Consider the following 22,500-nt stretch of genomic DNA (forward strand, 5'->3'; position numbering starts at 1 on the left):
CCAGGGTCCTGTCTATATCTCCTCCCTCTACTAGATGTAACTAATACCAGGGTCCTGTCTATATCTCCTCTCTCTACTAGATGTAACTAATACCAGGGTCCTGTCTATATCTCCTCTCTCTACAAGATGTAACTAATACCAGGGTCCTGTCTATATCTCCTCTCTCTCTCTACTAGATGTAACTAATACCAGGGTCCTGTCTATATCTCCTCCCTCTCTCTACTAGATGTAACTAATACCAGGGTCCTGTCTATATCTCCTCTCTCTACTAGATGTAACTAATACCAGGGTCCTGTCTATATCTCCTCTCTCTACTAGATGTAACTAATACCAGGGTCCTGTCTATATCTCCTCTCTCTACTAGATGTAACTAATACCGGGGTCCTGTCTATATCTCCTCTCTCTCTCTACAAGATGTAACTAATACCAGGGTCCTGTCTATATCTCCTCTCTCTCTACTAGATGTAACTAATACCAGGGTCCTGTCTATATCTCCTCTCTCTCTACTAGATGTAACTAATACCAGGGTCCTGTCTATATCTCCTCTCTCTCTCTACTAGATGTAACTAATACCAGGGTCCTGTCTATATCTCCTCCCTCTCTCTACTAGATGTAACTAATACCAGGGTCCTGTCTATATCTCCTCCCTCTCTACTAGATGTAACTAATACCAGGGTCCTGTCTATACCTCCTCTCTCTCTCTACTAGATGTAACTAATACCAGGGTCCTGTCTATATCTCCTCCCTCTCTACTAGATGTAACTAATACCAGGGTCCTGTCTATATCTCCTCTCTCTACTAGATGTAACTAATACCAGGGTCCTGTCTATATCTCCTCCCTCTCTCTACTAGATGTAACTAATACCAGGGTCCTGTCTATATCTCCTCCCTCTCTCTACAAGATGTAACTAATACCAGGGTCCTGTCTATATCTCCTCTCTCTCTCTACTAGATGTAACTAATACCAGGGTCCTGTCTATATCTCCTCCCTCTACTAGATGTAACTAATACCAGGGTCCTGTCTATATCTCCTCCCTCTCTCTACAATATGTAACTAATACCAGGGTCCTGTCTATATCTCCTCCCTCTCTCTACTAGATGTAACTAATACCAGGGTCCTGTCTATATCTCCTCCCTCTCTCTACAATATGTAACTAATACCAGGGTCCTGTCTATATCTCCTCTCTCTCTCTACTAGATGTAACTAATACCAGGGTCCTGTCTATATCTCCTCTCTCTCTCTACTAGATGTAACTAATACCAGGGTCCTGTCTATATCTCCTCCCTCTCTCTACAATATGTAACTAATACCAGGGTCCTGTCTATATCTCCTCTCTCTACTAGATGTAACTAATACCAGGGTCCTGTCTATATCTCCTCTCTCTCTCTACTAGATGTAACTAATACCAGGGTCCTGTCTATATCTCCTCTCTCTCTCTACTAGATGTAACTAATACCAGGGTCCTGTCTATATCTCCTCTCTCTACTAGATGTAACTAATACCAGGGTCCTGTCTATATCTCCTCTCTCTACTAGATGTAACTAATACCAGGGTCCTGTCTATATCTCCTCCCTCTACTAGATGTAACTAATACCAGGGTCCTGTCTATATCTCCTCTCTCTACTAGATGTAACTAATACCAGGGTCCTGTCTATATCTCCTCTCTCTCTCTACAAGATGTAACTAATACCAGGGTCCTGTCTATATCTCCTCTCTCTCTCTACTAGATGTAACTAATACCAGGGTCCTGTCTATATCTCCTCCCTCTCTCTACTAGATGTAACTAATACCAGGGTCCTGTCTATATCTCCTCTCTCTCTCTACTAGATGTAACTAATACCAGGGTCCTGTCTATATCTCCTCTCTCTCTCTACTAGATGTAACTAATACCAGGGTCCTGTCTATATCTCCTCTCTCTCTCTACTAGATGTAACTAATACCAGGGTCCTGTCTATATCTCTCTCTCTCTACTAGATGTAACTAATACCAGGGTCCTGTCTATATCTCCTCCCTCTCTCTACTAGATGTAACTAATACCAGGGTCCTGTCTATATCTCCTCTCTCTACTAGATGTAACTAATACCAGGGTCCTGTCTATATCTCCTCTCTCTCTCTACAAGATGTAACTAATACCAGGGTCCTGTCTATATCTCCTCTCTCTCTCTACTAGATGTAACTAATACCAGGGTCCTGTCTATATCTCCTCCCTCTCTCTACTAGATGTAACTAATACCAGGGTCCTGTCTATATCTCCTCCCTCTCTCTACTAGATGTAACTAATACCAGGGTCCTGTCTATATCTCCTCTCTCTACTAGATGTAACTAATACCAGGGTCCTGTCTATATCTCCTCTCTCTCTCTACTAGATGTAACTAATACCAGGGTCCTGTCTATATCTCCTCTCTCTACTAGATGTAACTAATACCAGGGTCCTGTCTATATCTCCTCTCTCTCTCTACTAGATGTAACTAATACCAGGGTCCTGTCTATATCTCCTCTCTCTCTCTACTAGATGTAACTAATACCAGGGTCCTGTCTATATCTCCTCTCTCTCTACTAGATGTAACTAATACCAGGGTCCTGTCTATATCTCCTCTCTCTCTCTACTAGATGTAACTAATACCAGGGTCCTGTCTATATCTCCTCTCTCTACTAGATGTAACTAATACCAGGGTCCTGTCTATATCTCCTCCCTCTCTCTACTAGATGTAACTAATACCAGGGTCCTGTCTATATCTCCTCCCTCTCTCTACAAGATGTAACTAATACCAGGGTCCTGTCTATATCTCCTCTCTCTCTCTACTAGATGTAACTAATACCAGGGTCCTGTCTATATCTCCTCCCTCTCTCTACAAGATGTAACTAATACCAGGGTCCTGTCTATATCTCCTCTCTCTACTAGATGTAACTAATACCAGGGTCCTGTCTATATCTCCTCTCTCTACTAGATGTAACTAATACCAGGGTCCTGTCTATATCTCCTCTCTCTCTACTAGATGTAACTAATACCAGGGTCCTGTCTATATCTCCTCTCTCTACTAGATGTAACTAATACCAGGGTCCTGTCTATACCTCCTCCCTCTCTCTACTAGATGTAACTAATACCAGGGTCCTGTCTATATCTCCTCTCTCTACAAGATGTAACTAATACCAGGGTCCTGTCTATATCTCCTCTCTCTACTAGATGTAACTAATACCAGGGTCCTGTCTATATCTCCTCCCTCTCTACTAGATGTAACTAATACCAGGGTCCTGTCTATATCTCCTCCCTCTCTACTAGATGTAACTAATACCAGGGTCCTGTCTATATCTCCTCTCTCTCTCTACTAGATGTAACTAATACCAGGGTCCTGTCTATATCTCCTCTCTCTACTAGATGTAACTAATACCAGGGTCCTGTCTATATCTCCTCCCTCTCTCTACTAGATGTAACTAATACCAGGGTCCTGTCTATATCTCCTCTCTCTACAAGATGTAACTAATACCAGGGTCCTGTCTATATCTCCTCTCTCTACTAGATGTAACTAATACCAGGGTCCTGTCTATATCTCCTCTCTCTACAAGATGTAACTAATACCAGGGTCCTGTCTATATCTCCTCTCTCTCTCTACTAGATGTAACTAATACCAGGGTCCTGTCTATATCTCCTCTCTCTACTAGATGTAACTAATACCAGGGTCCTGTCTATACCTCCTCTCTCTCTACTAGATGTAACTAATACCAGGGTCCTGTCTATATCTCCTCCCTCTACTAGATGTAACTAATACCAGGGTCCTGTCTATATCTCCTCTCTCTCTCTACTAGATGTAACTAATACCAGGGTCCTGTCTATATCTCCTCTCTCTACTAGATGTAACTAATACCAGGGTCCTGTCTATATCTCCTCTCTCTACTAGATGTAACTAATACCAGGGTCCTGTCTATATCTCCTCTCTCTCTACTAGATGTAACTAATACCAGGGTCCTGTCTATATCTCCTCTCTCTACTAGATGTAACTAATACCAGGGTCCTGTCTATATCTCCTCTCTCTCTACTAGATGTAACTAATACCAGGGTCCTGTCTATATCTCCTCTCTCTCTACTAGATGTAACTAATACCAGGGTCCTGTCTATATCTCCTCTCTCTACTAGATGTAACTAATACCAGGGTCCTGTCTATGTCTCCTCTCTCTCTCTACTAGATGTAACTAATACCAGGGTCCTGTCTATATCTCCTCTCTCTACTAGATGTAACTAATACCAGGGTCCTGTCTATATCTCCTCTCTCTCTCTACTAGATGTAACTAATACCAGGGTCCTGTCTATATCTCCTCTCTCTACTAGATGTAACTAATACCAGGGTCCTGTCTATATCTCCTCCCTCTACTAGATGTAACTAATACCAGGGTCCTGTCTATATCTCCTCCCTCTCTCTACTAGATGTAACTAATACCAGGGTCCTGTCTATATCTCCTCTCTCTACTAGATGTAACTAATACCAGGGTCCTGTCTATATCTCCTCCCTCTCTCTACTAGATGTAACTAATACCAGGGTCCTGTCTATATCTCCTCCCTCTCTCTACTAGATGTAACTAATACCAGGGTCCTGTCTATATCTCCTCCCTCTCTCTACTAGATGTAACTAATACCAGGGTCCTGTCTATATCTCCTCTCTCTCTCTACTAGATGTAACTAATACCAGGGTCCTGTCTATATCTCCTCTCTCTCTCTACTAGATGTAACTAATACCAGGGTCCTGTCTATATCTCCTCTCTCTACTAGATGTAACTAATACCAGGGTCCTGTCTATATCTCCTCTCTCTACTAGATGTAACTAATACCAGGGTCCTGTCTATATCTCCTCTCTCTACTAGATGTAACTAATACCAGGGTCCTGTCTATATCTCCTCTCTCTCTCTACTAGATGTAACTAATACCAGGGTCCTGTCTATATCTCCTCTCTCTCTCTACTAGATGTAACTAATACCAGGGTCCTGTCTATATCTCCTCTCTCTACTAGATGTAACTAATACCAGGGTCCTGTCTATATCTCCTCTCTCTCTCTACTAGATGTAACTAATACCAGGGTCCTGTCTATATCTCCTCTCTCTCTCTACTAGATGTAACTAATACCAGGGTCCTGTCTATATCTCCTCCCTCTCTACTAGATGTAACTAATACCAGGGTCCTGTCTATATCTCCTCTCTCTACTAGATGTAACTAATACCAGGGTCCTGTCTATATCTCCTCTCTCTACTAGATGTAACTAATACCAGGGTCCTGTCTATATCTCCTCCCTCTACTAGATGTAACTAATACCAGGGTCCTGTCTATATCTCCTCTCTCTACTAGATGTAACTAATACCAGGGTCCTGTCTATATCTCCTCTCTCTCTCTACTAGATGTAACTAATACCAGGGTCCTGTCTATATCTCCTCCCTCTACAAGATGTAACTAATACCAGGGTCCTGTCTATATCTCCTCCCTCTCTCTACTAGATGTAACTAATACCAGGGTCCTGTCTATATCTCCTCTCTCTACAAGATGTAACTAATACCAGGGTCCTGTCTATATCTCCTCCCTCTCTCTACTAGATGTAACTAATACCAGGGTCCTGTCTATATCTCCTCCCTCTCTCTACAATATGTAACTAATACCAGGGTCCTGTCTATATCTCCTCTCTCTACTAGATGTAACTAATACCAGGGTCCTGTCTATATCTCCTCCCTCTCTCTACAATATGTAACTAATACCAGGGTCCTGTCTATATCTCCTCTCTCTACTAGATGTAACTAATACCAGGGTCCTGTCTATATCTCCTCCCTCTCTCTACAATATGTAACTAATACCAGGGTCCTGTCTATATCTCCTCTCTCTCTACTAGATGTAACTAATACCAGGGTCCTGTCTATACCTCCTCTCTCTCTACTAGATGTAACTAATACCAGGGTCCTGTCTATATCTCCTCTCTCTCTCTACTAGATGTAACTAATACCAGGGTCCTGTCTATATCTCCTCCCTCTCTCTACTAGATGTAACTAATACCAGGGTCCTGTCTATATCTCCTCTCTCTACAAGATGTAACTAATACCAGGGTCCTGTCTATATCTCCTCTCTCTACTAGATGTAACTAATACCAGGGTCCTGTCTATATCTCCTCTCTCTACAAGATGTAACTAATACCAGGGTCCTGTCTATATCTCCTCTCTCTCTCTACTAGATGTAACTAATACCAGGGTCCTGTCTATACCTCCTCTCTCTCTCTACTAGATGTAACTAATACCAGGGTCCTGTCTATATCTCCTCTCTCTACTAGATGTAACTAATACCAGGGTCCTGTCTATATCTCCTCCCTCTCTCTACTAGATGTAACTAATACCAGGGTCCTGTCTATATCTCCTCCCTCTCTCTACAATATGTAACTAATACCAGGGTCCTGTCTATATCTCCTCCCTCTCTCTACTAGATGTAACTAATACCAGGGTCCTGTCTATATCTCCTCCCTCTCTCTACTAGATGTAACTAATACCAGGGTCCTGTCTATATCTCCTCTCTCTCTCTACTAGATGTAACTAATACCAGGGTCCTGTCTATATCTCCTCTCTCTCTCTACTAGATGTAACTAATACCAGGGTCCTGTCTATATCTCCTCTCTCTACTAGATGTAACTAATACCAGGGTCCTGTCTATATCTCCTCTCTCTCTCTACTAGATGTAACTAATACCAGGGTCCTGTCTATATCTCCTCCCTCTCTCTACAAGATGTAACTAATACCAGGGTCCTGTCTATATCTCCTCTCTCTCTCTACTAGATGTAACTAATACCAGGGTCCTGTCTATATCTCCTCTCTCTCTCTACTAGATGTAACTAATACCAGGGTCCTGTCTATATCTCCTCTCTCTACTAGATGTAACTAATACCAGGGTCCTGTCTATATCTCCTCTCTCTCTCTACTAGATGTAACTAATACCAGGGTCCTGTCTATATCTCCTCTCTCTCTCTACTAGATGTAACTAATACCAGGGTCCTGTCTATATCTCCTCTCTCTACTAGATGTAACTAATACCAGGGTCCTGTCTATATCTCCTCTCTCTACTAGATGTAACTAATACCAGGGTCCTGTCTATATCTCCTCCCTCTCTCTACTAGATGTAACTAATACCAGGGTCCTGTCTATACCTCCTCCCTCTCTCTACTAGATGTAACTAATACCAGGGTCCTGTCTATATCTCCTCTCTCTCTACTAGATGTAACTAATACCAGGGTCCTGTCTATATCTCCTCCCTCTCTCTACTAGATGTAACTAATACCAGGGTCCTGTCTATATCTCCTCCCTCTCTCTACAAGATGTAACTAATACCAGGGTCCTGTCTATATCTCCTCCCTCTACTAGATGTAACTAATACCAGGGTCCTGTCTATATCTCCTCCCTCTCTCTACAAGATGTAACTAATACCAGGGTCCTGTCTATATCTCCTCCCTCTCTCTACAAGATGTAACTAATACCAGGGTCCTGTCTATATCTCCTCTCTCTCTACTAGATGTAACTAATACCAGGGTCCTGTCTATATCTCCTCTCTCTACTAGATGTAACTAATACCAGGGTCCTGTCTATACCTCCTCCCTCTCTCTACAAGATGTAACTAATACCAGGGTCCTGTCTATATCTCCTCTCTCTCTACTAGATGTAACTAATACCAGGGTCCTGTCTATATCTCCTCTCTCTACTAGATGTAACTAATACCAGGGTCCTGTCTATATCTCCTCTCTCTACTAGATGTAACTAATACCAGGGTCCTGTCTATATCTCCTCTCTCTCTACTAGATGTAACTAATACCAGGGTCCTGTCTGTCTCCTCCCTCTCTCTACAAGATGTAACTAATACCAGGGTCCTGTCTATATCTCCTCTCTCTCTCTACTAGATGTAACTAATACCAGGGTCCTGTCTATATCTCCTCTCTCTCTCTACTAGATGTAACTAATACCAGGGTCCTGTCTATATCTCCTCTCTCTCTCTACTAGATGTAACTAATACCAGGGTCCTGTCTATATCTCCTCCCTCTCTCTACAAGATGTAACTAATACCAGGGTCCTGTCTATATCTCCTCTCTCTCTACTAGATGTAACTAATACCAGGGTCCTGTCTATATCTCCTCTCTCTCTCTACTAGATGTAACTAATACCAGGGTCCTGTCTATATCTCCTCCCTCTCTCTACAAGATGTAACTAATACCAGGGTCCTGTCTATATCTCCTCTCTCTCTACTAGATGTAACTAATACCAGGGTCCTGTCTATATCTCCTCTCTCTCTACTAGATGTAACTAATACCAGGGTCCTGTCTGTCTCCTCCCTCTCTCTACAAGATGTAACTAATACCAGGGTCCTGTCTATATCTCCTCTCTCTCTCTACTAGATGTAACTAATACCAGGGTCCTGTCTATATCTCCTCCCTCTCTCTACTAGATGTAACTAATACCAGGGTCCTGTCTATATCTCCTCTCTCTACAAGATGTAACTAATACCAGGGTCCTGTCTATATCTCCTCCCTCTCTCTACTAGATGTAACTAATACCAGGGTCCTGTCTATATCTCCTCCCTCTCTACTAGATGTAACTAATACCAGGGTCCTGTCTATATCTCCTCTCTCTACTAGATGTAACTAATACCAGGGTCCTGTCTATATCTCCTCTCTCTCTACTAGATGTAACTAATACCAGGGTCCTGTCTATATCTCCTCCCTCTCTCTACAAGATGTAACTAATACCAGGGTCCTGTCTATATCTCCTCCCTCTCTCTACTAGATGTAACTAATACCAGGGTCCTGTCTATATCTCCTCTCTCTCTCTACAAGATGTAACTAATACCAGGGTCCTGTCTATATCTCCTCTCTCTACTAGATGTAACTAATACCAGGGTCCTGTCTATATCTCCTCTCTCTCTCTACAAGATGTAACTAATACCAGGGTCCTGTCTATATCTCCTCTCTCTCTCTACTAGATGTAACTAATACCAGGGTCCTGTCTATATCTCCTCTCTCTCTCTACAAGATGTAACTAATACCAGGGTCCTGTCTATATCTCCTCTCTCTCTCTACTAGATGTAACTAATACCAGGGTCCTGTCTATACCTCCTCCCTCTCTCTACAAGATGTAACTAATACCAGGGTCCTGTCTATATCTCCTCTCTCTACTAGATGTAACTAATACCAGGGTCCTGTCTATATCTCCTCTCTCTACTAGATGTAACTAATACCAGGGTCCTGTCTATATCTCCTCTCTCTACAAGATGTAACTAATACCAGGGTCCTGTCTATATCTCCTCCCTCTCTACTAGATGTAACTAATACCAGGGTCCTGTCTATATCTCCTCCCTCTACTAGATGTAACTAATACCAGGGTCCTGTCTATATCTCCTCCCTCTCTACTAGATGTAACTAATACCAGGGTCCTGTCTATATCTCCTCTCTCTACAAGATGTAACTAATACCAGGGTCCTGTCTATATCTCCTCCCTCTCTCTACTAGATGTAACTAATACCAGGGTCCTGTCTATATCTCCTCCCTCTCTCTACTAGATGTAACTAATACCAGGGTCCTGTCTATATCTCCTCCCTCTCTCTACAAGATGTAACTAATACCAGGGTCCTGTCTATATCTCCTCCCTCTCTCTACTAGATGTAACTAATACCAGGGTCCTGTCTATATCTCCTCCCTCTCTCTACTAGATGTAACTAATACCAGGGTCCTGTCTATATCTCCTCTCTCTACTAGATGTAACTAATACCAGGGTCCTGTCTATATCTCCTCCCTCTCTCTACAAGATGTAACTAATACCAGGGTCCTGTCTATATCTCCTCCCTCTCTCTACTAGATGTAACTAATACCAGGGTCCTGTCTATATCTCCTCCCTCTCTCTACTAGATGTAACTAATACCAGGGTCCTGTCTATATCTCCTCCCTCTCTCTACAATATGTAACTAATACCAGGGTCCTGTCTATATCTCCTCTCTCTACTAGATGTAACTAATACCAGGGTCCTGTCTATATCTCCTCTCTCTACTAGATGTAACTAATACCAGGGTCCTGTCTATATCTCCTCTCTCTCTCTACTAGATGTAACTAATACCAGGGTCCTGTCTATACCTCCTCCCTCTCTCTACAAGATGTAACTAATACCAGGGTCCTGTCTATATCTCCTCTCTCTACTAGATGTAACTAATACCAGGGTCCTGTCTATATCTCCTCTCTCTACTAGATGTAACTAATACCAGGGTCCTGTCTATATCTCCTCTCTCTACAAGATGTAACTAATACCAGGGTCCTGTCTATATCTCCTCTCTCTACTAGATGTAACTAATACCAGGGTCCTGTCTATATCTCCTCTCTCTACTAGATGTAACTAATACCAGGGTCCTGTCTATATCTCCTCCCTCTCTCTACTAGATGTAACTAATACCAGGGTCCTGTCTATATCTCCTCTCTCTCTCTACTAGATGTAACTAATACCAGGGTCCTGTCTATATCTCCTCCCTCTACTAGATGTAACTAATACCAGGGTCCTGTCTATATCTCCTCTCTCTACTAGATGTAACTAATACCAGGGTCCTGTCTATATCTCCTCCCTCTCTCTACAAGATGTAACTAATACCAGGGTCCTGTCTATATCTCCTCCCTCTCTCTACAAGATGTAACTAATACCAGGGTCCTGTCTATATCTCCTCTCTCTACTAGATGTAACTAATACCAGGGTCCTGTCTATATCTCCTCCCTCTCTCTACAAGATGTAACTAATACCAGGGTCCTGTCTATATCTCCTCTCTCTACTAGATGTAACTAATACCAGGGTCCTGTCTATATCTCCTCTCTCTACTAGATGTAACTAATACCAGGGTCCTGTCTATATCTCCTCCCTCTACTAGATGTAACTAATACCAGGGTCCTGTCTATATCTCCTCTCTCTACTAGATGTAACTAATACCAGGGTCCTGTCTATATCTCCTCTCTCTACTAGATGTAACTAATACCAGGGTCCTGTCTATATCTCCTCTCTCTCTCTACTAGATGTAACTAATACCAGGGTCCTGTCTATATCTCCTCTCTCTACTAGATGTAACTAATACCAGGGTCCTGTCTATATCTCCTCCCTCTCTCTACTAGATGTAACTAATACCAGGGTCCTGTCTATATCTCCTCTCTCTCTCTACTAGATGTAACTAATACCAGGGTCCTGTCTATATCTCCTCTCTCTCTCTACAAGATGTAACTAATACCAGGGTCCTGTCTATATCTCCTCCCTCTACTAGATGTAACTAATACCAGGGTCCTGTCTATATCTCCTCTCTCTCTCTACAAGATGTAACTAATACCAGGGTCCTGTCTATATCTCCTCTCTCTCTCTACTAGATGTAACTAATACCAGGGTCCTGTCTATATCTCCTCCCTCTCTCTACTAGATGTAACTAATACCAGGGTCCTGTCTATACCTCCTCTCTCTCTCTACAAGATGTAACTAATACCAGGGTCCTGTCTATATCTCCTCTCTCTACTAGATGTAACTAATACCAGGGTCCTGTCTATATCTCCTCCCTCTCTCTACTAGATGTAACTAATACCAGGGTCCTGTCTATATCTCCTCCCTCTCTCTACTAGATGTAACTAATACCAGGGTCCTGTCTATACCTCCTCCCTCTCTCTACTAGATGTAACTAATACCAGGGTCCTGTCTATATCTCCTCCCTCTCTCTACTAGATGTAACTAATACCAGGGTCCTGTCTATATCTCCTCTCTCTCTCTACTAGATGTAACTAATACCAGGGTCCTGTCTATATCTCCTCTCTCTCTCTACTAGATGTAACTAATACCAGGGTCCTGTCTATATCTCCTCTCTCTACAAGATGTAACTAATACCAGGGTCCTGTCTATATCTCCTCTCTCGACTAGATGTAACTAATACCAGGGTCCTGTCTATATCTCCTCTCTCTCTCTACTAGATGTAACTAATACCAGGGTCCTGTCTATATCTCCTCTCTCTCTCTACAAGATGTAACTAATACCAGGGTCCTGTCTATATCTCCTCCCTCTCTCTACAAGATGTAACTAATACCAGGGTCCTGTCTATATCTCCTCTCTCTACTAGATGTAACTAATACCAGGGTCCTGTCTATATCTCCTCTCTCTCTCTACTAGATGTAACTAATACCAGGGTCCTGTCTATATCTCCTCCCTCTCTCTACTAGATGTAACTAATACCAGGGTCCTGTCTATATCTCCTCCCTCTCTCTACAAGATGTAACTAATACCAGGGTCCTGTCTATATCTCCTCTCTCTCTCTACTAGATGTAACTAATACCAGGGTCCTGTCTATATCTCCTCTCTCTACTAGATGTAACTAATACCAGGGTCCTGTCTATATCTCCTCCCTCTCTCTACTAGATGTAACTAATACCAGGGTCCTGTCTATATCTCCTCTCTCCCTCTACTAGATGTAACTAATACCAGGGTCCTGTCTATATCTCCTCTCTCTACAAGATGTAACTAATACCAGGGTCCTGTCTATATCTCCTCTCTCTACTAGATGTAACTAATACCAGGGTCCTGTCTATATCTCCTCTCTCTACTAGATGTAACTAATACCAGGGTCCTGTCTATATCTCCTCCCTCTCTCTACTAGATGTAACTAATACCAGGGTCCTGTCTATATCTCCTCTCTCTACTAGATGTAACTAATACCAGGGTCCTGTCTATATCTCCTCCCTCTCTCTACTAGATGTAACTAATACCAGGGTCCTGTCTGTATCTCCTCCCTCTCTCTACAAGATGTAACTAATACCAGGGTCCTGTCTATATCTCCTCCCTCTCTCTACTAGATGTAACTAATACCAGGGTCCTGTCTATATCTCCTCCCTCTCTCTACTAGATGTAACTAATACCAGGGTCCTGTCTATATCTCCTCCCTCTCTCTACAAGATGTAACTAATACCAGGGTCCTGTCTATATCTCCTCTCTCTACTAGATGTAACTAATACCAGGGTCCTGTCTATATCTCCTCCCTCTCTCTACAAGATGTAACTAATACCAGGGTCCTGTCTATATCTCCTCCCTCTCTCTACTAGATGTAACTAATACCAGGGTCCTGTCTATACCTCCTCTCTCTCTCTACAAGATGTAACTAATACCAGGGTCCTGTCTATACCTCCTCTCTCTCTCTACTAGATGTAACTAATACCAGGGTCCTGTCTATATCTCCTCTCTCTACTAGATGTAACTAATACCAGGGTCCTGTCTATACCTCCTCTCTCTCTCTACTAGATGTAACTAATACCAGGGTCCTGTCTATATCTCCTCTCTCTACTAGATGTAACTAATACCAGGGTCCTGTCTATATCTCCTCCCTCTCTCTACTAGATGTAACTAATACCAGGGTCCTGTCTATATCTCCTCTCTCTCTCTACTAGATGTAACTAATACCGGGGTCCTGTCTATATCTCCTCCCTCTCTCTACTAGATGTAACTAATACCAGGGTCCTGTCTATACCTCCTCTCTCTCTCTACAAGATGTAACTAATACCAGGGTCCTGTCTATACCTCCTCTCTCTCTCTACTAGATGTAACTAATACCAGGGTCCTGTCTATATCTCCTCTCTCTCTCTACTAGATGTAACTAATACCAGGGTCCTGTCTATATCTCCTCTCTCTACAAGATGTAACTAATACCAGGGTCCTGTCTATATCTCCTCCCTCTCTCTACTAGATGTAACTAATACCAGGGTCCTGTCTATATCTCCTCTCTCTACAAGATGTAACTAATACCAGGGTCCTGTCTATATCTCCTCCCTCTCTCTACAAGATGTAACTAATACCAGGGTCCTGTCTATATCTCCTCTCTCTACAAGATGTAACTAATACCAGGGTCCTGTCTATATCTCCTCCCTCTCTCTACTAGATGTAACTAATACCAGGGTCCTGTCTATATCTCCTCTCTCTCTCTACTAGATGTAACTAATACCAGGGTCCTGTCTATACCTCCTCTCTCTCTCTACAAGATGTAACTAATACCAGGGTCCTGTCTATACCTCCTCTCTCTCTCTACTAGATGTAACTAATACCAGGGTCCTGTCTATATCTCCTCTCTCTCTCTACTAGATGTAACTAATACCAGGGTCCTGTCTATATCTCCTCCCTCTCTCTACAAGATGTAACTAATACCAGGGTCCTGTCTATATCTCCTCTCTCTACTAGATGTAACTAATACCAGGGTCCTGTCTATATCTCCTCTCTCTACTAGATGTAACTAATACCAGGGTCCTGTCTATATCTCCTCTCTCTCTCTACTAGATGTAACTAATACCAGGGTCCTGTCTATACCTCCTCTCTCTCTCTACAAGATGTAACTAATACCAGGGTCCTGTCTATACCTCCTCTCTCTCTCTACTAGATGTAACTAATACCAGGGTCCTGTCTATATCTCCTCTCTCTCTCTACTAGATGTAACTAATACCAGGGTCCTGTCTATATCTCCTCCCTCTCTCTACAAGATGTAACTAATACCAGGGTCCTGTCTATATCTCCTCTCTCTCTCTACTAGATGTAACTAATACCAGGGTCCTGTCTATATCTCCTCTCTCTACAAGATGTAACTAATACCAGGGTCCTGTCTATATCTCCTCCCTCTCTCTACTAGATGTAACTAATACCAGGGTCCTGTCTATATCTCCTCTCTCTACAAGATGTAACTAATACCAGGGTCCTGTCTATATCTCCTCCCTCTCTCTACTAGATGTAACTAATACCAGGGTCCTGTCTATATCTCCTCCCTCTACTAGATGTAACTAATACCAGGGTCCTGTCTATATCTCCTCTCTCTACTAGATGTAACTAATACCAGGGTCCTGTCTATATCTCCTCTCTCTACTAGATGTAACTAATACCAGGGTCCTGTCTATATCTCCTCTCTCTACTAGATGTAACTAATACCAGGGTCCTGTCTATATCTCCTCTCTCTACTAGATGTAACTAATACCAGGGTCCTGTCTATATCTCCTCTCTCTCTACTAGATGTAACTAATACCAGGGTCCTGTCTATACCTCCTCTCTCTCTACTAGATGTAACTAATACCAGGGTCCTGTCTATATCTCCTCCCTCTCTCTACTAGATGTAACTAATACCAGGGTCCTGTCTATATCTCCTCCCTCTCTCTACAAGATGTAACTAATACCAGGGTCCTGTCTATATCTCCTCCCTCTCTCTACAAGATGTAACTAATACCAGGGTCCTGTCTATATCTCCTCTCTCTACAAGATGTAACTAATACCAGGGTCCTGTCTATATCTCCTCCCTCTCTCTACTAGATGTAACTAATACCAGGGTCCTGTCTATATCTCCTCTCTCTACAAGATGTAACTAATACCAGGGTCCTGTCTATATCTCCTCCCTCTCTCTACAAGATGTAACTAATACCAGGGTCCTGTCTATATCTCCTCTCTCTACAAGATGTAACTAATACCAGGGTCCTGTCTATATCTCCTCCCTCTCTCTACTAGATGTAACTAATACCAGGGTCCTGTCTATATCTCCTCTCTCTCTACTAGATGTAACTAATACCAGGGTCCTGTCTATATCTCCTCTCTCTCTACTAGATGTAACTAATACCAGGGTCCTGTCTATATCTCCTCTCTCTCTACTAGATGTAACTAATACCAGGGTCCTGTCTATACCTCCTCTCTCTCTACTAGATGTAACTAATACCAGGGTCCTGTCTATACCTCCTCTCTCTCTACTAGATGTAACTAATACCAGGGTCCTGTCTATATCTCCTCTCTCTACTAGATGTAACTAATACCAGGGTCCTGTCTATATCTCCTCTCTCTCTACAAGATGTAACTAATACCAGGGTCCTGTCTATATCTCCTCTCTCTACTAGATGTAACTAATACCAGGGTCCTGTCTATATCTCCTCCCTCTCTCTACTAGATGTAACTAATACCAGGGTCCTGTCTATATCTCCTCCCTCTCTCTACTAGATGTAACTAATACCAGGGTCCTGTCTATATCTCCTCTCTCTACAAGATGTAACTAATACCAGGGTCCTGTCTATATCTCCTCCCTCTCTCTACTAGATGTAACTAATACCAGGGTCCTGTCTATATCTCCTCTCTCTACAAGATGTAACTAATACCAGGGTCCTGTCTATATCTCCTCTCTCTCTCTACAAGATGTAACTAATACCAGGGTCCTGTCTATATCTCCTCCCTCTCTCTACAATATGTAACTAATACCAGGGTCCTGTCTATATCTCCTCCCTCTCTCTACTAGATGTAACTAATACCAGGGTCCTGTCTATATCTCCTCCCTCTCTCTACTAGATGTAACTAATACCAGGGTCCTGTCTATATCTCCTCCCTCTCTCTACAATATGTAACTAATACCAGGGTCCTGTCTATATCTCCTCCCTCTCTCTACAAGATGTAACTAATACCAGGGTCCTGTCTATATCTCCTCCCTCTACTAGATGTAACTAATACCAGGGTCCTGTCTATATCTCCTCTCTCTCTCTACTAGATGTAACTAATACCAGGGTCCTGTCTATATCTCCTCCCTCTACAAGATGTAACTAATACCAGGGTCCTGTCTATATCTCCTCTCTCTCTCTACAAGATGTAACTAATACCAGGGTCCTGTCTATATCTCCTCCCTCTCTCTACAATATGTAACTAATACCAGGGTCCTGTCTATATCTCCTCCCTCTCTCTACTAGATGTAACTAATACCAGGGTCCTGTCTATATCTCCTCCCTCTCTCTACTAGATGTAACTAATACCAGGGTCCTGTCTATATCTCCTCTCTCTCTCTACAATATGTAACTAATACCAGGGTCCTGTCTATATCTCCTCTCTCTCTCTACAAGATGTAACTAATACCAGGGTCCTGTCTATATCTCCTCTCTCTACTAGATGTAACTAATACCAGGGTCCTGTCTATATCTCCTCCCTCTACTAGATGTAACTAATACCAGGGTCCTGTCTATATCTCCTCCCTCTACTAGATGTAACTAATACCAGGGTCCTGTCTATACCTCCTCTCTCTCTCTACTAGATGTAACTAATACCAGGGTCCTGTCTATATCTCCTCTCTCTACAAGATGTAACTAATACCAGGGTCCTGTCTATATCTCCTCTCTCTACAAGATGTAACTAATACCAGGGTCCTGTCTATATCTCCTCTCTCTACAAGATGTAACTAATACCAGGGTCCTGTCTATATCTCCTCTCTCTACTAGATGTAACTAATACCAGGGTCCTGTCTATATCTCCTCCCTCTCTCTACTAGATGTAACTAATACCAGGGTCCTGTCTATATCTCCTCTCTCTCTCTACTAGATGTAACTAATACCAGGGTCCTGTCTATATCTCCTCTCTCTACTAGATGTAACTAATACCAGGGTCCTGTCTGTATCTCCTCCCTCTCTCTACTAGATGTAACTAATACCAGGGTCCTGTCTATATCTCCTCCCTCTCTCTACAAGATGTAACTAATACCAGGGTCCTGTCTATATCTCCTCTCTCTCTCTACAAGATGTAACTAATACCAGGGTCCTGTCTATATCTCCTCTCTCTCTCTACAAGATGTAACTAATACCAGGGTCCTGTCTATATCTCCTCTCTCTCTCTACTAGATGTAACTAATACCAGGGTCCTGTCTATATCTCCTCTCTCTCTCTACTAGATGTAACTAATACCAGGGTCCTGTCTATATCTCCTCCCTCTCTCTACAAGATGTAACTAATACCAGGGTCCTGTCTATATCTCCTCTCTCTACTAGATGTAACTAATACCAGGGTCCTGTCTATATCTCCTCCCTCTCTCTACTAGATGTAACTAATACCAGGGTCCTGTCTATACCTCCTCTCTCTCTCTACTAGATGTAACTAATACCAGGGTCCTGTCTATATCTCCTCCCTCTACTAGATGTAACTAATACCAGGGTCCTGTCTATATCTCCTCCCTCTACTAGATGTAACTAATACCAGGGTCCTGTCTATATCTCCTCTCTCTCTCTACTAGATGTAACTAATACCAGGGTCCTGTCTATATCTCCTCTCTCTACTAGATGTAACTAATACCAGGGTCCTGTCTATATCTCCTCTCTCTCTCTACTAGATGTAACTAATACCAGGGTCCTGTCTATATCTCCTCTCTCTCTCTACTAGATGTAACTAATACCAGGGTCCTGTCTATACCTCCTCCCTCTCTCTACAAGATGTAACTAATACCAGGGTCCTGTCTATATCTCCTCTCTCTACAAGATGTAACTAATACCAGGGTCCTGTCTATATCTCCTCTCTCTCTCTACTAGATGTAACTAATACCAGGGTCCTGTCTATACCTCCTCCCTCTCTCTACAAGATGTAACTAATACCAGGGTCCTGTCTATATCTCCTCTCTCTACAAGATGTAACTAATACCAGGGTCCTGTCTATATCTCCTCTCTCTACAATATGTAACTAATACCAGGGTCCTGTCTATATCTCCTCCCTCTACTAGATGTAACTAATACCAGGGTCCTGTCTATATCTCCTCCCTCTCTCTACAAGATGTAACTAATACCAGGGTCCTGTCTATACCTCCTCTCTCTCTCTACAAGATGTAACTAATACCAGGGTCCTGTCTGTGTCTCCTCTCTCTACTAGATGTAACTAATACCAGGGTCCTGTCTATATCTCCTCCCTCTCTCTACAAGATGTAACTAATACCAGGGTCCTGTCTATATCTCCTCTCTCTCTCTACTAGATGTAACTAATACCAGGGTCCTGTCTATACCTCCTCCCTCTCTCTACTAGATGTAACTAATACCAGGGTCCTGTCTATATCTCCTCTCTCGACTAGATGTAACTAATACCAGGGTCCTGTCTATATCTCCTCCCTCTCTCTACAATATGTAACTAATACCAGGGTCCTGTCTATATCTCCTCCCTCTCTCTACAAGATGTAACTAATACCAGGGTCCTGTCTATATCTCCTCCCTCTCTCTACAATATGTAACTAATACCAGGGTCCTGTCTATATCTCCTCCCTCTCTCTACAAGATGTAACTAATACCAGGGTCCTGTCTATATCTCCTCCCTCTCTCTACAATATGTAACTAATACCAGGGTCCTGTCTATATCTCCTCCCTCTCTCTACAATATGTAACTAATACCAGGGTCCTGTCTATATCTCCTCCCTCTCTCTACAATATGTAACTAATACCAGGGTCCTGTCTATGTCTCCTCCCTCTCTCTACTAGATGTAACTAATACCAGGGTCCTGTCTATATCTCCTCTCTCTCTACTAGATGTAACTAATACCAGGGTCCTGTCTATATCTCCTCTCTCTCTACTAGATGTAACTAATACCAGGGTCCTGTCTATACCTCCTCTCTCTACAAGATGTAACTAATACCAGGGTCCTGTCTATATCTCCTCCCTCTCTCTACTAGATGTAACTAATACCAGGGTCCTGTCTATATCTCCTCTCTCTCTCTACAAGATGTAACTAATACCAGGGTCCTGTCTATATCTCCTCTCTCTCTCTACAAGATGTAACTAATACCAGGGTCCTGTCTATATCTCCTCCCTCTCTCTACTAGATGTAACTAATACCAGGGTCCTGTCTATATCTCCTCTCTCTCTCTACAAGATGTAACTAATACCAGGGTCCTGTCTATATCTCCTCTCTCTCTCTACTAGATGTAACTAATACCAGGGTCCTGTCTATATCTCCTCTCTCTCTCTACTAGATGTAACTAATACCAGGGTCCTGTCTATATCTCCTCTCTCTCTCTACAAGATGTAACTAATACCAGGGTCCTGTCTATATCTCCTCTCTCTCTCTACTAGATGTAACTAATACCAGGGTCCTGTCTATATCTCCTCTCTCTCTACTAGATGTAACTAATACCAGGGTCCTGTCTATATCTCCTCCCTCTACAAGATGTAACTAATACCAGGGTCCTGTCTATATCTCCTCTCTCTACTAGATGTAACTAATACCAGGGTCCTGTCTATATCTCCTCTCTCTACAATATGTAACTAATACCAGGGTCCTGTCTATATCTCCTCTCTCTCTACTAGATGTAACTAATACCAGGGTCCTGTCTATATCTCCTCTCTCTCTCTACAATATGTAACTAATACCAGGGTCCTGTCTATATCTCCTCCCTCTCTCTACAAGATGTAACTAATACCAGGGTCCTGTCTATATCTCCTCCCTCTCTCTACTAGATGTAACTAATACCAGGGTCCTGTCTGTGTCTCCTCTCTCTACAAGATGTAACTAATACCAGGGTCCTGTCTATATCTCCTCCCTCTCTCTACTAGATGTAACTAATACCAGGGTCCTGTCTATATCTCCTCCCTCTCTCTACAAGATGTAACTAATACCAGGGTCCTGTCTATATCTCCTCTCTCTCTCTACTAGATGTAACTAATACCAGGGTCCTGTCTATATCTCCTCTCTCTCTCTACTAGATGTAACTAATACCAGGGTCCTGTCTATATCTCCTCCCTCTCTCTACTAGATGTAACTAATACCAGGGTCCTGTCTATATCTCCTCTCTCTACTAGATGTAACTAATACCAGGGTCCTGTCTATATCTCCTCTCTCTACTAGATGTAACTAATACCAGGGTCCTGTCTATATCTCCTCTCTCTCTCTACTAGATGTAACTAATACCAGGGTCCTGTCTATATCTCCTCTCTCTACTAGATGTAACTAATACCAGGGTCCTGTCTATATCTCCTCTCTCTACAAGATGTAACTAATACCAGGGTCCTGTCTATATCTCCTCTCTCTCTCTACTAGATGTAACTAATACCAGGGTCCTGTCTATATCTCCTCCCTCTCTCTACAAGATGTAACTAATACCAGGGTCCTGTCTATATCTCCTCTCTCTACTAGATGTAACTAATACCAGGGTCCTGTCTATATCTCCTCCCTCTCTCTACTAGATGTAACTAATACCAGGGTCCTGTCTATATCTCCTCTCTCTACTAGATGTAACTAATACCAGGGTCCTGTCTATATCTCCTCCCTCTCTCTACTAGATGTAACTAATACCAGGGTCCTGTCTATATCTCCTCCCTCTCTCTACTAGATGTAACTAATACCAGGGTCCTGTCTATATCTCCTCCCTCTCTCTACAATATGTAACTAATACCAGGGTCCTGTCTATATCTCCTCTCTCTACTAGATGTAACTAATACCAGGGTCCTGTCTATATCTCCTCTCTCTCTCTACTAGATGTAACTAATACCAGGGTCCTGTCTATATCTCCTCCCTCTACTAGATGTAACTAATACCAGGGTCCTGTCTATATCTCCTCTCTCTCTCTACTAGATGTAACTAATACCAGGGTCCTGTCTATATCTCCTCTCTCTACAAGATGTAACTAATACCAGGGTCCTGTCTATATCTCCTCCCTCTACTAGATGTAACTAATACCAGGGTCCTGTCTATATCTCCTCTCTCTACTAGATGTAACTAATACCAGGGTCCTGTCTATATCTCCTCCCTCTCTCTACTAGATGTAACTAATACCAGGGTCCTGTCTATATCTCCTCCCTCTCTCTACTAGATGTAACTAATACCAGGGTCCTGTCTATATCTCCTCCCTCTCTCTACTAGATGTAACTAATACCAGGGTCCTGTCTATATCTCCTCTCTCTCTCTACAAGATGTAACTAATACCAGGGTCCAATGTTTATATGTTCAGAGAGACAGAGAGAGACTGGGTGTGTTTATATTTACCTGTCTATATGTCTTCTCTACACAGCGGTGAGTCGAGCCCCTGTCCCCATGGCGGTGGTCCGTAGGGAACTGTCCTGTGAGTCCTACCCCATCGAGCTACGCTGCCCCGGCACAGACGTCATCATGATTGACAGCGCCAACTACGGACGCACCGACGACAAGATCTGTGACTCGGACCCAGCGCAGATGGAGAATACTAGATGTTACCTGCCCGACGCATACAAGATCATGTCCCTCAGGTGAGCTGATCTAGAATTATAGTTCTACGTCTGTCTGTCTGTTCATCTATCCATCCATACAAGATCATGTCCCTCAGGTGAGCTGATCTAGAATTATAGTTCTGTGTCTGTCTGTCTGTCTGTCTGTCTGTCTGTCTGTCTGTCTGTATGTCTCTCTGTCTGTCTGTCTGTCTGTCTGTCTCTCTGTCTGTCTGTCTGTTCATCTATCCATCCGTTGAAGATCATGTCAGCTCAGATGAGCTGATCTAGAATTATAGTTCTGTGTCTGTCTGTCTGTCTGTCTGTCTGCCTGTCTGTCTCTCTGTCTGTCTGTCTGTCTGTCTGTCTGTCTGTCTGTCTGTCTGTCTGTCTGTCTGTCTGTCTGTCTGTTCATCTATCCATCCGTTGAAGATCATGTCCCTCAGGTGAGCTGATCTAGAATTATAGTTCTGTGTTTGTATGTCTGTCTGTCTGTCTGTCTGTCTGTCTGTCTGTCTGTCTGTCTGTCTGTCTGTC

At 42.8% G+C, this 22,500-nt stretch overlaps 1 protein-coding gene across 1 annotated transcript in view; it reads left to right on the plus strand.

The window, feature by feature from the left end:
- Window positions 1-22,500, plus strand: part of LOC110516808 (adhesion G protein-coupled receptor L3) — a 361,807-nt gene that overhangs the window by 102,036 nt on the left and 237,271 nt on the right. The window contains 1 exon segment of the mRNA XM_090211801.1: window positions 21,792-22,005. Coding sequence (XP_090067927.1) covers window positions 21,792-22,005 — 214 coding nt within the window.

The sequence above is a fragment of the Oncorhynchus mykiss genome, chromosome 19 (assembly GCF_057628025.1).
Source record: "Oncorhynchus mykiss isolate SJ-2025 chromosome 19, ASM5762802v1, whole genome shotgun sequence".
NCBI lineage: Eukaryota > Metazoa > Chordata > Actinopteri > Salmoniformes > Salmonidae > Oncorhynchus > Oncorhynchus mykiss.